At 42.0% G+C, this 13,439-nt stretch overlaps 1 protein-coding gene across 1 annotated transcript; it reads right to left on the reverse strand.

Moving 5' to 3' along the window:
• Window positions 1-448: 448 nt before the first annotated feature.
• Window positions 449-4,081, reverse strand: IFT22 (intraflagellar transport 22). The gene is made up of 5 exons (XM_030028932.1): window positions 3,961-4,081; window positions 3,509-3,588; window positions 3,289-3,378; window positions 2,425-2,627; window positions 449-1,513 (listed from the first exon to the last, which is right to left on the reverse strand). Exons 1-5 carry the CDS (start codon window positions 3,997-3,999, stop codon window positions 1,365-1,367), a joined length of 561 nt encoding a protein of 186 aa, XP_029884792.1. The 5' UTR covers window positions 4,000-4,081; the 3' UTR covers window positions 449-1,364.
• Between the last annotated feature and the right edge of the window lie 9,358 nt (window positions 4,082-13,439).

Here is a 13,439-nt window from a genome sequence, read left to right on the forward strand (position 1 = left end):
GTTTTAACATATACTTGTAAAACAGCAGCAGCTCAAATATAGCTGTATGGCACGAATATGCAGTGAAACAAAATCTGTAAAATTTAGTGCTGTGGGTGAGACATAGTTCTGACAAGCCATTGATCTCACGCTTCACAAGGTGAGCTGCAGTACAAGGTGAAATGGGATGCTTCTCAAGGATTTCTGCAGTTCTTGCTGCCAGTCCCTCTCCTTTACATTATCTTCTGAAAAAAAAAGCATGTGTCAGTATGGATACATGCTTCTGTTTTTCATTTGTCATTTCTTTGGTTATTTGGGTTGGTGACAAGTTTCTGTAAATGTCTCTTGTTGGAGCTAATCCCTGTGAAATGTACTACAAATTTATCACTGTTTTCCTTACTAAAAATTAAGCAAGTCAATAAGAGTTCCACAAAACCATAATTAACTTTCCCTTTGAGAACAAAAAGGATGCATTTTTTAAATGTTTTTATTGCCTTAGTACTGCATATTACAAAAAAAAGTCTTCCACAGCAAAACACACTAAGAACAGGGATGAGTGCAAACCAAACAAATCAGAAAGTAAATTATCTATGAAACCACTTATTTCAATACAATAGGGAACAGTAATGTAAGTTTCAAAACAGCTTTTCCTCCTCTAGAGAATGCAGAACTTTTTTTTGTCTGTTGGAGCTCCCGACATAGGTCGAAGCATTGCACTACACTGAGATTTCAATTCTTTTCTTCCCAAAGAGACCTAAACATTGTCCCCAACGATGTTTATTTTGTTGGAATAGAAGAAAAACCTAGTCCTGAGAAAGACTGCAACCTACTCTGTCTTGCCAAGGCAATTGCTATGCAATGTGCTCTCTTCAGATGCTGGACAGAAAGATAAAGAGAACTTGGAACATAAAAATGTGGATTCCACACCACGACTACTTCTCAGATCTCTATTCCAATCCGTTTGTACTGACTTCCAAAAGCATAACTTCTCCAGGAACACAGCTAACATGAGCACTTTACGCAGATGCTTCAACAGAACTTCACAAATCTTATGTTCTGTCAAGCTTTCTTCTCTTAGCACCTCTACAAAAGAGATTCTGAAGTGATGACCCATACCTTTATCTTTTGGTCCACACTAACTTATTAAACAATACCTTCCTGTACCTCTGATGCCAAATGAAACCAAAGTGCAGCTAAAGTTACCCAAATTCCTGGATGTGCAGCCATCCCTTTGGCACCACAGTTCATCTGGTGTCAGCACTTGTTTATAGGCTGAAGTGTTTATAGGCTGGCAAATTCTTGTTGTGAGGACCTGTTCAAAGGCTAGTATAGCTTACAAAGTAAAAATAATCCTTTCTCTTCCCTGTTCAGTATTTCTTTTAACGTTATGAGATAATCGACATTTCTTCCCTCTCTCTGCTCTCATTTATTAAGGTGATAATGCTTCTGAAGTATTTCATAAATTCCATCCGGACATCTTCAGGATCTTCTTCTAAGTTGGAATGTATTAGTTTTAGCTTGTTCAGCGGGTAAGCTTTGAAGGTAAGTAAAAAATAATTAGTATATTCCTTTTATAAAAGAAATATTCACAGTCAAGGTCATGGGACAGCTCATGCTGAAGTCAGTTGGAATTCAGTAGTATCCAATGTTTGATATCCCAGAGAACATATAACATGCGAAGAAGAAATGCATCATAGTTTGTTAGCATCACTAACAAGTACAACTTGTTGCTAGATTAAATTCTTCAAACATTATTATTAGAACCTAAAGTACTGGTTTTGGTCTCACATTCAGCTAAGCAGAAACTAACAGTTCAGCACTGAATTGCAATTTTACTGTTGAAGTGATATGACATTGATTACTTCAAAATTATGGAATTATATTGTTACATTAAATTTGTATTAATATATTAATACTTATAATAAATATGTATTTGTTTGAACACAGGAACAGGTTGCCCAGAGGGAGTGTGTGTTCTCATTTGTATAAACAGCCACAAATAATTTTGCAGTATATAAGGTACCTATTACGAATTTTAAGAGGAAGATTGTTAGCCTTTTATTTCAAAGGTCTCCTATTCTTTTGGTCGATAAAATGCAGGCTTAAAGGGCCTCAAAAGTGTCAGTTAACAAAAGATAAAATTCAACATAAGAAACAAACTACTAGTGATGACGAAATATGACAGGAGTTCTAATACCCACTGTGAGGCCTTAGGGAAGTCACTCAAACTTTTCTTGCCTTTACTTTCCCTTTTGTGAAATAGGAATATTGCTCACCTGCTAGACAACCTTTGAAATTAATTATTTCTGTTTTTGCAGAGCACTCTAATATTCTTTGATTAGCAGATTTAAATGAAAAATGCAAGCCATAAGGTATGAACAATTTTAAAGATACATAGATCAATAAAAAACTCTGAGTTACAGATTGAGTTTTCCATCTCCTTACCCAAGGACAGATTTTCTGTGTCCCCCGCACTGCCTGGCTTGTGATGTGCAACTAGGAGACACTGACTATCAAGCAGTGGCTGCTGCTGCACGAAACAGGAGTACCACATTTCAATTTCTTTCAGGTGACTAGGCAGCTCAGGATTGAAGATTATTATTACGCCATGAGAGTCCTTCATCAGAGCTGGCCAGCATGTTTCAAACCTTGAAAAACAGGTGCATGGAAAATGGTAAGATTGATAGCTGGAAAACAGAAACATGCACTCAAACTTCCTCAAGTTTTCTTTCCTCCTCAAGAACACATTTCAATACTTTTTCTTTCTTATAACATTAGTAATCTTACTAGTGATCTATCATATTCCAAATATTTTGACCTACCTATTATGTTAGTTGGTCCCATGATTTGCTGACAATGTAGTATTTGGTCAAATGCTTATTTCAACTTTTTCCCTAAAAATGGATCTGTCCAGTTCTCAATTGTATCTTTTGGAAATTAAAGCCTCAATCATATATATACATTGTTTGAAGTCCACTCGCAGAATAACTTCAAGGAGATAAAGGCAATTACAGAGCAGGCCTCTGTCTCTTGTACCTGTAATTTCATTCTAGGAGCTATAGACTTTACTGTTATACTCAGTCTTTATCCAAAACAAAGTTCAGTGTCAGCTGGGATTATGGCAGAGAGTACTTAGTATCAGATGCTTTATAGCAGAGAGCTATAAAAAAATATAATGGGGTAAAGAGTCAGGAATATTCCTCATCTCAAACAGATCATTGGTTTTAGCCCTTAAGTACGAATATTTTGTGTAAACAGAACTATTATGAATTAAGTAACCTGGAGGAAGTAACAATGATGATGGCTTACTTTTGATCACCACTGCAATCCCACAACTCAAATCGACACCCAGCTCCCTTGCTGTTACCATTCAAGTTTGGCTTCTCATACTCCAGGATCCTGTGAAAATGAGTGGATATACAACGTGGTATCATTCTACACACCACCACAACCAGAGAGCAGGACTTTCTGAGGGGCAGGCAATTGTCAGCGGGTTGATTCAGTCAGCACATCACAAGGTTTTGCTCACCTTACACCTTGGGTAGGGCTGTAGCTGCCAATCCCTTCTATGCTCTCCGAAACAAAGTTTGCCAACACCGACTTTCCAGACTGGCAGAAAGCGGGAATGAAAGTCACCCGTAGGAATTTAATGTGCCAAAGCCACAACGAGGAGAAGAGCACGGTGTTTATCCAAGCACCCCGCTCTCCCTCCAGCTAAGGCCCTGTGCATGCAGGCCCGCCCTCTCCGCCCTCCCGCCTCAGGGACCCCCCCGAGCCTCCACAGGCGGATCCCCTCAATGGCAAAGCCGCCAGCACGCCACAGCGGGCCCCGGCTAGAGCAGGCCGCAGGGACCGCGGCCCCCAGGGGCCAGGCGCGGCCCTCGGGGAGGGCGCTCAAAGGGCCGGGGCCGAGGTAAATGCGGCCCCGGAGGCGGGCGGCGGCGGGGGGGGGAGGCTCCCGCGGGCCCGGGGCGCGCTCACCTCGCGGGGCCCCACCAGCAGCACCTTCGCCTTCAGCATGGCGGGAGGGGGGCAGCTCCTCCCGCCCGTTGCCCAGCAACGCGGCCGCTCTGCCCGCGCGGGGAGGCGCTGGTGGTGGGGAACGGGGGAAGGCGCGCTGCGATTGGCGTTGCCGCCGTCACGTGCCGGGGGGGGGGGGGGGAGCGGTGCGCGCGCGGGGCTGGCCGCCGCCCGCCCGTCGTGAGGTGGCGTCCCGGCCGGCGGGGAGCCCCGCACTGCCGCGGGGAGCAGGAGCGAGCGAGGGAGCGGGGGGTGTCTCGTTGTGTCCCCGCTCCAGCTTGGCCCCCGCTCCGCTTGGCTGAGCCGCCCGCGGCAGCTGCTGTCCCTCTTCTCCTCACAGACAGCAGGGCCCGTAGCGCGGGAGGTGGACGCGGCCTCGCAGGTATCCTGGTGGTGGGTTTGCCCCGAGTCCTTCCTGACGCAGCTGGCGGTGTGGCAGCGGCGGGCTCGGGCCCTGTGAGCACCCTCAGGCTGCCCGCAGTGGGGTTTGCAGCGCCTGTACGGCCTTAAACCCTAACCAGTGTGCCCTGAGGGGACCGCCAGCTTTTGTGTCCATCGGGCGGGACTGGCAGCGGATCCTCCTGCCCGCGCTCTTTTGCGGGAGAGGTGTCCACTTGGCTTTTGTGTCCTCTGGAAAGCAAGAGTCAGGCTAACAGATACTAAACACACTTAAAAATCACGCAGCGCTCATGCACCTCTCTGGTGTCACTCACTAGCTTGAGAAGTGCTGTCCTTGCCTGAAGTTTCCTTGTGATTTTAACTGCAGATTTTCCTTGAATGGACGATGAAGCAAGCTCTTGAAGTTTCTTATTAAGGCTTGTTAGGGGAAGCAAGAGGCTTTTTTAAATTGCAGCTTCTAAGGAAAAAACATCTGGCAGACAGATGTGCTGCTTCAGAGCTGTTTAGTGCCCAGGTACAATAGCAGTTTTAGACAAGCTTTCAAATAGGGCCTCTAGGTGCTACCATAATGTAAATGTTTATTAGTAGTACTACTAATAAATGTGAACCAGAATTGCTGTGCTCTCACTGAGGTAGAGTCTTTTCTATCACACTGTAGACTTGCTGTTTCACTCCTTACATAGGGATAGTTTAGGATGCTTCAGTGTAGCAGTGGCATCACATGATTCACACAGTATTTCAAACTTCAGAAAACCCTTTGTTTTCAGGTTGGTGGGACAAAGACAATGAAAAAACAGTAGTTGCACCTCGCACTGAATTTGATTCTGCTGTAGCAGACTGGATGTGTATTTTCTGTTTGTGAAGATCCACGTGTGATTCAGGACCAAATTCACAATGAACTGGGACAACTCTTAGTTGATCCTTTCTGCAGCCATGTTGTTTTCCACATTTCAGACCTACTAACTTCCAAAGAAAAGACAGGAAGGGTGACCCAGAGAGAAGAAATTAGGATAACCTCTCTTATTAGCTGGCACATGTTATTAGCTGCCCCTAGCACATGAAGAGAAATGTGTTATAAAGGGTCCTATTGTGGACAGCAGCACAGAAGAGGAGGGGGCGGGGGGGAAGAGTAAGAGGTAACTGAAACTGGGTAAAACTGGCTGTTTGTGCAGCTGCCCAGAAAGCAATTAGGATTAATTTTTAGATGAAGTGTCAGATAGGGTCTTTGTGTGTTTATATTAGCCACTGAAGAGTAAGGAGAGCACAGCTGACTAAGGCTGTAATTTTTTTATTTATCCATGTGATTTAGGGTTTGAAGTCACTTTAGAAAGTGGGAATTAAGCTTCCAAGCCACTTAGGGTGACGTTTTCACAGGCGTCCAAGTCAAGTACATTTGATGTTATCAGCATCTGCCTTGGGCATATGGGTAAAGTTACATTAGTTACTGATGTATTGTTTGCTGAGAGTACACGTGTACAAATCAGCAAGGCCATTTTGTTTCACTTATTGAAAACTCTTTGTTAGACTGCAGCAGAGAGAAAACTCCAGCAGTAAGTGAACTACTTCCAGACAATACTGGTAATGGTCTATAAGTCTTGCATTTATTAGATAGCTGTTTTGCCAGCATAATCTTTTGGTAGCAAGCAAAAATTATCATCTCCAGGTGATTCTCCATGGACAGATCCTCCTTCTTCCTTCAAAAGCCAAAAGCAATTGCAGGCTATCAATAACATTTCAATAAAACTGTTCTTCACTCTAGGAATGTGTATGAGAACTCAAACTCTGAGACACATTGATTGCTGTATCAAGGCACGTGATGTTTGTTGCCTGAATTGCAGATAAGAGGACTTTGCCTCCAAGTTAGAGGCCCACAGGTTTTACTGGAAGCAGCAGTAAAATATGGTGCCAGTCACCTTTCAGATAATACTTTAGCACTTGCCAATCATTCAGTCTTTCGGAGAATGGTATTTTAAGTTTGCATTATATATAATTTAATATGGCATATAAAAATTTTCCTATGCAAACAACTCAAAAAATATTTCATAAGATTTTGTGGCTCAGTACTGGTACTTTGTTTAATGTCCTGTAACAATGTTTCCAACTTTGGAAAACATACCCTAGGGCACTCAAATCGTGTGTGAAAATAATGCCTTGGTTAGAAGTACAACCACGTGGCAAGACTTACCATGAAAATGCCCGTTTGTTGTGCGTTGCATGACATTTATTGTCTGTGTGCAGAAACAGCTTTCTAGTGGGTGCAGGCAGAGACCTGCATTACATCCTCTGTTTATTTATACTGGTTCACTTGGGGGCAAGGCATAGAATACAAGAATTGAAAGGAAGAAACACCTATTTTTGTGCACTGAAGCCTGTTATTAAAAATTAAGGAGAAAATCAGTATTGTTGTAGACTCAAAGCTTGTTGCTTAAGAAGCTCAGAGAAGGGATATGTCTCTGAGATTCAAAGCCTAGTTGATTAAGTAAATGATGAAGGTTTGGATGAAGTGTGGCTGTGTTCTGGATAAAGTTTTGGTAGAGCTATGAAAAAGGACCAAACAGAAACAGGACATTAAGGTGCATTGACGGGGTGCAGTGGAGCACTGTTCTTTATCATGAGTCTGTTTCACTTAAAAGTTGCTACTAAGGAGGGGTAAGCACTCAGTTCAGTCTTTCTCAGAAAACCTATTCTGGAATCAAAAGGAAAAGCTAATGCAAAACCTGTTGCTTGATTCTTGCCAACAGATTGTCAAGGACTACAGCAATGATTTATCTGTGGTCTCAAAGTCCTTCCCAGAGTAGATGAGGATCTTTAGTTCCATTTTATAGATGGAGAAACAAAAGCAGAGAAAGGTTAAATGACTTGCTTGAAGAACCCATGTGGCTGACAGCAGATCTAAGATTAATTAAAATGCCTCTAAGTGTCAGTGCAGGCTGTGGCCAGTCACAGAGAAGGCAGGGAGGCAGACAACTCAGCGGCCAATGTATTTTCCTGACCAGTGGACATGAACTCAGTGACACCTTAAGAGGCCCAATTCCCCCTAAGTACCTTCATCAAAGTCAGTGGAAGTTCCCAAGGGATGAATTTGACTTGCTCCATTTATGCAGTGATGTATAAACAGAACACAAGGAGCAGCAGTCTACCTCCACACACCCCCCAAGAAAACACACCAAAATGTGCTCTGATTTTTGAGTCACAATATGTGAATCCAGAAGTAGGATTTAGTTTCTACGGATTAAATCTTAAGGTACAGCTGCAGATGATGTCTCTGGTAGATGTTTTGCTTAGTCTAGAGTCGTTGCTCTGATCGCATTCTGTGGAGCAACAGTAACACCTAGTGGCTAAATGCGCCAGTCCATTGCCTCCTTTCCTTCCCTTCAAGAGTTGGAGGGGACATGGTGTGATTGACAGTTTTGACTTGCAAAGCCAACACTTAGGATCTCCAGGGATTTGCCGTTTTCCTTTCAACCCCCCACCATGTTCTGTTTTCTATTAAAAGTGGTAGATGAAATATGAAACTCTTCCTCCCACCTCCCAACCCCCTTCACTTTTCTGGCTCATGGAGGAGGTTGTTCCAGTCCATCTTGATCTGTAGGTGGGTGGGCTGTGAGTGGCCGAGCCTACTGCTTCCAGCTTGGAGCACTCAGATTTCTGTAAGGAATCCAAGCTTTTTTCTTTTTCTTTTTTTTTTTTTTTTTTGTCTGAAAAGGATCAAGCAGATCATCTGGTGGAGGTTGGTGACCTCACTGCATTTGATAATGTAGTGTTAACTTGCCTGCGTTAAGGCAGACCAAACCGATCTGTTCCAAGAAGTACCATTTCTTAAGATGTGGTATGCAGGATTGTTTGCCGTGATCTGCTGGGACTGCTAATTCATCAGAGAGGGACCCCCTAGAAAAATAGCATTTGAGAGGAAAGAACCCACAGATGTTTATTGTGTTTAGCAGGAGAGCCCTTCAGAGGGTCTTCTTTCCGCCTCACAGGGGGAAGTTTCAATTTTTCCATGGAAAAAAACATTAAGCAAAAGTATTTCTGCTAAAGCCCAGATCATTTGCATTTGTAAATAGAGCCTCAACTCTTTGTAGGAGTAAGAGTACTGAGACATTATGGTCTTGTCATATTCATGCTGTCTAGTTTTAGGCTTCTTGTTTAGGTATTCTAAATTACCCGTTGGAAGCATCTATTTAGGAGAGTCTTTGCTGCCTGTTGACAGAGCCTGGACTCAATTTATGCTGTGGATGCATGCTCTTTTACATACGACATAAACTTGTATCACCACCCACTCAAAGAAGTAGTATTGCCTCCATTCATGTCCCCAGCTCTCCATCTAGCTTCCTTCCAATCACCTGTTTAGATGGGACTGATTCAATTGAAAACTAGTCTGATGCCTCTGGGGGGAAAAAAAATCAGCTCCCTGAACCTGTTCACTGTGTAACTGCACAAAAACCTGGTGCTTACAGAAAGAAGGTAATGAGGACCAATGGGAACGTGGCCAAGTGGGACAAGTATGGGACCATTTCTTTTGGCTACTGTGCAGATGTACACTGAATTAAAGTATGCATATAGTCATACCATTAGTCAGACCTGTTCTCAATACCTGTTTGTGAGAGCAGTCAGAGAGAAACACAGCCTGATGGGTGAGAAATGAGAAATATTGTGCTGGGATGTGTTGGGCACCCTTTACTCTTAGAAGAGAGCATAGCAGCCTTGTTGGGCTTGGCAAAAAACCTTTATGTTTGGTAAAAACGGTTTCATAGGTGGTAGACTACAAGGTACTGAAACAAGACAATGAAAGGATTATTGTTATTTGTGATTCACAAGGGCTCATGGAACCTTTTCTATTAGACCCTTATGCTTTTTGTTTTGAATACAAAATTTCAAAGTAAGTTTTGTTTCTTACTGACAGTTGTGGTGTCTGTCGGTCTGGGAAGAGTCTGCATTTATTAACATTGTCTGATTTATTTATTCACTCAAGGCCAGACCCTCAATGACTTCACAGAAAACAAGCAAAAAAGCGTGTACTGTTTTTAGAGGGACTGCCACGTGGTCTTATAGGAAAGGAGATCTTACTGACAGGAAGATTTTGTTTTCTCTCATTTTCATCCTCTGATTTGACTTATGTGTTACTTTGGAGTTTATGGCCAAACACAGGAGTTCCTTAACCCTGCAGTCCTTCCAGGCATTAAGTTTCTGCTAACATCCTGGGCCAAATCAGCTGTCTTTTCAGATGTCTCACATTCATTTTCATTTAAGGCTCAATTACCTCTTGGCAGTGTGCCATTAGAGACAGCAGATTTATACCAGTAATTAGTACGTTTTGAGGAGTCTGGAACAAGATCTCAAATCTTTGCTCAGGTACTGGAGACAGTGATGAATGCTTAACTCTGTGCCCTCGCCTTAAAAATCTGTAGCCTTGATAATTTTCCTCAGTTCCCTTTGAAACCTGTGAAAAGTGGTACATTAGTTTCCAATGCTTGACTAACTTGCAAACTCCTCATTTGAAAGGTCCTCCTTAATATCTTATGGCTACAAATACACTTATGTGTGAGACTGGCACTTTGAATGTGGCCTGCCACTGTGGACTTGCTGCAGTTGAAGATCCTTGCATTTCTGCAGGTAGGTGTGGAGCTAGAAGCAGCGTGCTGTACTATGTATTTTAAACACCATGAGGAATGTCTTGGAAATATAAAAAGTGAAGTAGACTGAGTACTATAAAAGAGTTCATATTTAGTACAGATTGTTGATCATGTGGTATTAAGTGGTTCGTTATTTTATTGTTCTTCAATAATTTGAAAACTTAAATCTTCTACTTTTGGCTTGGCTAGTGATGTTGTCTTGAGCGGGGTTATAAAAATACTACGCTTCACCTAAGCACAGATTGTTATAGTTTTCATCTTAATTAGCAAGCTCCAGATTTAGACGGATTAATACAATCACTCTTTCTTTCTTTTGCTGTAGAAGTTCAGAAGTATAATCTGTCACTTGTGAGAACATAAAGAATTGGGCTGGAGACATTCCAAGCTCTTTACTGTAAGTGTTCAAAGATTTAATGGAGTCCTCAGTCATAAAAATCTTTAATTTGAACTAGACCTTTATATTCTCCATTCTTAAATTCACTATTTTAACATCCAGGGGATTTCCTGTTATCCAAGTATGTACGGAGGCCCTTTATTTCCCTCTGTGTGTGTTTTTTAATTCAAATCAAATGTACATGTCAGTGGTTGATTGCACTTAACCTCCTTAGGTTCATATTTCTTATTTAATTGCATTACATTTTAAGGTTTAAGGCTATATATTTACTGCTGTTAATAGCACACCATATTTTAATGAAGCTGTTATCTTCTGCAAATATATACAGAACAATGGAGATTGATTATACAGGATCTTTTGAAGAAACTGTATCTCAAAGCCATATAAAATGAATAAACATTCAGTGGAGAGTTTCAGTTAATGTAGTTCTTTACCTAACACAGCTTCAAAACTAAGGAAATGAACGGTTGGGTTATCAAGATTGTTTGCTCTCTTCTCTTCCCCAGCCAGAGACTGCACCTCAGTAGGTCTCTAGCCATAACTGCAGTGTGCCAGGGTGTATGTACAAGCTGTGGTTGTTCTCAGTCGTGCTCCAGAATTGCAGCACTGCTTTTTCCAAAGTCCACTTACCTCCTCTGTAAGCTGGCCAGACTCCCTCTCCGCCTGACCTACAGCTCAGCTCTGTAAATCTATTGTCAGTCAGTTCAGGGAAGGCTCAGAACATGGAAAATAATTATCTAATTTTCTTGAAACATCTAAAAAAAAGGCAAGTATTACCTAGAGATCATGTACAGAAAATCTGGGACAAATCTACTGTGCTCTGCTAGAAAGCCAGCCAGCTGAACACCTGTTTTCAATGCAAAATAGTGCATCACCCTACAGCTGGGGCACTGCACCGGGTTTTTCACAACAATCTTAGAGTTAAATACTCAAGATGTGAATTGAGCCAAAAAATGTTTTGCTATGAGCCACTTCTTTCCAGGCACACAGCAAGGCTGATAGTCTTGTCCTACCATTCCATCACATACCAAAAATCTCCTTAGTCTGGTCAAAAGCTTTTATTTCTTTTTTGGGCAACAATCAGTTTAAACATTTCATAGTATCTTGCAGACTTTATCATTTCCTTCTGCCAAAAAAAGAACAATTTATCTCTCTCTTTAGATTACATCTCATCTTGCTTCTTTTATTTTTTTCTTCTCTTCTTTCATTATTTTTACTATTTATACCATATCAATTTTATTCCATTTCTTATTATCCTTACAATAGCCATGATATATAACAAAGCACTAAACCCTGTGTTATAAAGGGAGGCACTGAGAGATTGCCTGATGGCTCTGGTAGGTCAGGGAGTTCAACTAGATTCTTTCTGGGTGTAGACTGACAGTCCATGTATCCTTCCTGCCTGAGACCCCATGGTGTGAGGGGTTGAGAGCCAGTGTAATCCCAGAGGATTATTTGGGGATTGGTTCTGCATCTGTAGAGAGACTGATCTCCCTTAGGCAGAACGGAAAACAGAGAGAGATGAAGAACATTTCTTGTGGTGAAAGAGAGATCTGTGTTCTATGCAAGGAGCTGGATATTTGCAAAGTACAATTTAGTAGTTCCAGTTTGGGTCATTTAGAAATGGAAGCGAGGAGGGGAAGGAAATCTGCATGCAACCTGTTCAAGAAGGTGCTCAGACTCAGCTTGTTTGACAAAACCACCCAGAGGCCCTGGAAGAGGGGTGGATTTTGGATAGCAAGCCCATTAGGTGTGGTATCCATTGGTGACGTTAGAGTATACTGTGAACACCTAAGCTAGCATTAGTGTACATGTGCATAGCCAAGAAATACTTGGATCCAATTGCCTTGCAGTGACTTTAGCCTTTAATGCTTACAATGATTCTTTCATATTTAGCACCTTACCTGCCTTTTTATTGCTTCCATGGGGGAATCTGTAAGATTCAACAGAGGAGATTAGGTAGAGAGCTAGCTAAAGAGCAAGACCGCGCCACTGAACAGTTTTGGGGTTTACTTACATGATTGCTCCCCTTAGAATGAATAGAGCAAAATGTTCATAAAGGTAAATTGATAAATCTGGAGAATATTCCCTTTACATAATCCCCAGAGCTCTCAGCCTAACACACAGCTGTAGAAAAAAGACCCCAACAACTGAACAGGATGTTGGGTTGCATTACGGTAAGAATAGAGTATATATCAAAAAGGTGTTATTGTTATTACATAAAACACTGGTGAGTTCTTGTTCAGAGTGCTCTTTCCAGTACTGCTCACTCTACCTAAGAAGGATATGATTAAGGGGATAAAACAGGGAAAAAGAGAATAATACTCTGCCTTTCAGCTCTGAGTTAGAAAGCAAGACTGAAGAGCTTTGGTATTATCTTGTTTAAAAAGAGATCTTGCTGTGATTCAGTCAATGATTTTAAAATAATGAAGGGGATTAATCACATTGAAACAGACAAAGTCCATGAAAACAAGACTTAATTCGAAAAATAGGATCTTGGGAAAAGAATGAAGACAGAGAAGGGAGACGCTCACGTGAATGCTTCAAGAAATATGTAACGTCAGCTATCAGTGGGGTCCTGTGAATCTAGATACACAGTGCTGTAGAGCAGAGTAAGGTAAAGATAGAATTGTAAGGAAAATACAGGTATGACAGTTGGATTGTGGCTGACTGTTTACCAGTAACACACAGAGATAGTGAAAGCCATGCCAGAGCAGGCTCAGGGAAACACCTGCAGCAAGGAGGAAACAGAAGGTCCTGCAGCCTGTGTGCTAAGGTCCAACACAGGCAAAGATGGTGCAGGAAGGCACTGACTAGCAAGAAGTTTGCATTGTGAAGACAGATGGCTGCAGGTAAGCAGTTTGTAGAACAAGGTAGAGGACAGAAAAGGGAGAAAGCATATGGCTGCTATTAATCCACCTTAACTGCAGACATCTAAGGTGAAAATACTGGAGGCAATTTCAGGTCTTAGCTGGGCAGAATCATGCTGCAGAGGTGGTGGTCCCTGTGCAATG

The sequence above is a fragment of the Aquila chrysaetos genome, chromosome 10 (assembly GCF_900496995.4).
Source record: "Aquila chrysaetos chrysaetos chromosome 10, bAquChr1.4, whole genome shotgun sequence".
Classification (NCBI taxonomy): Eukaryota; Metazoa; Chordata; class Aves; order Accipitriformes; family Accipitridae; genus Aquila; species Aquila chrysaetos.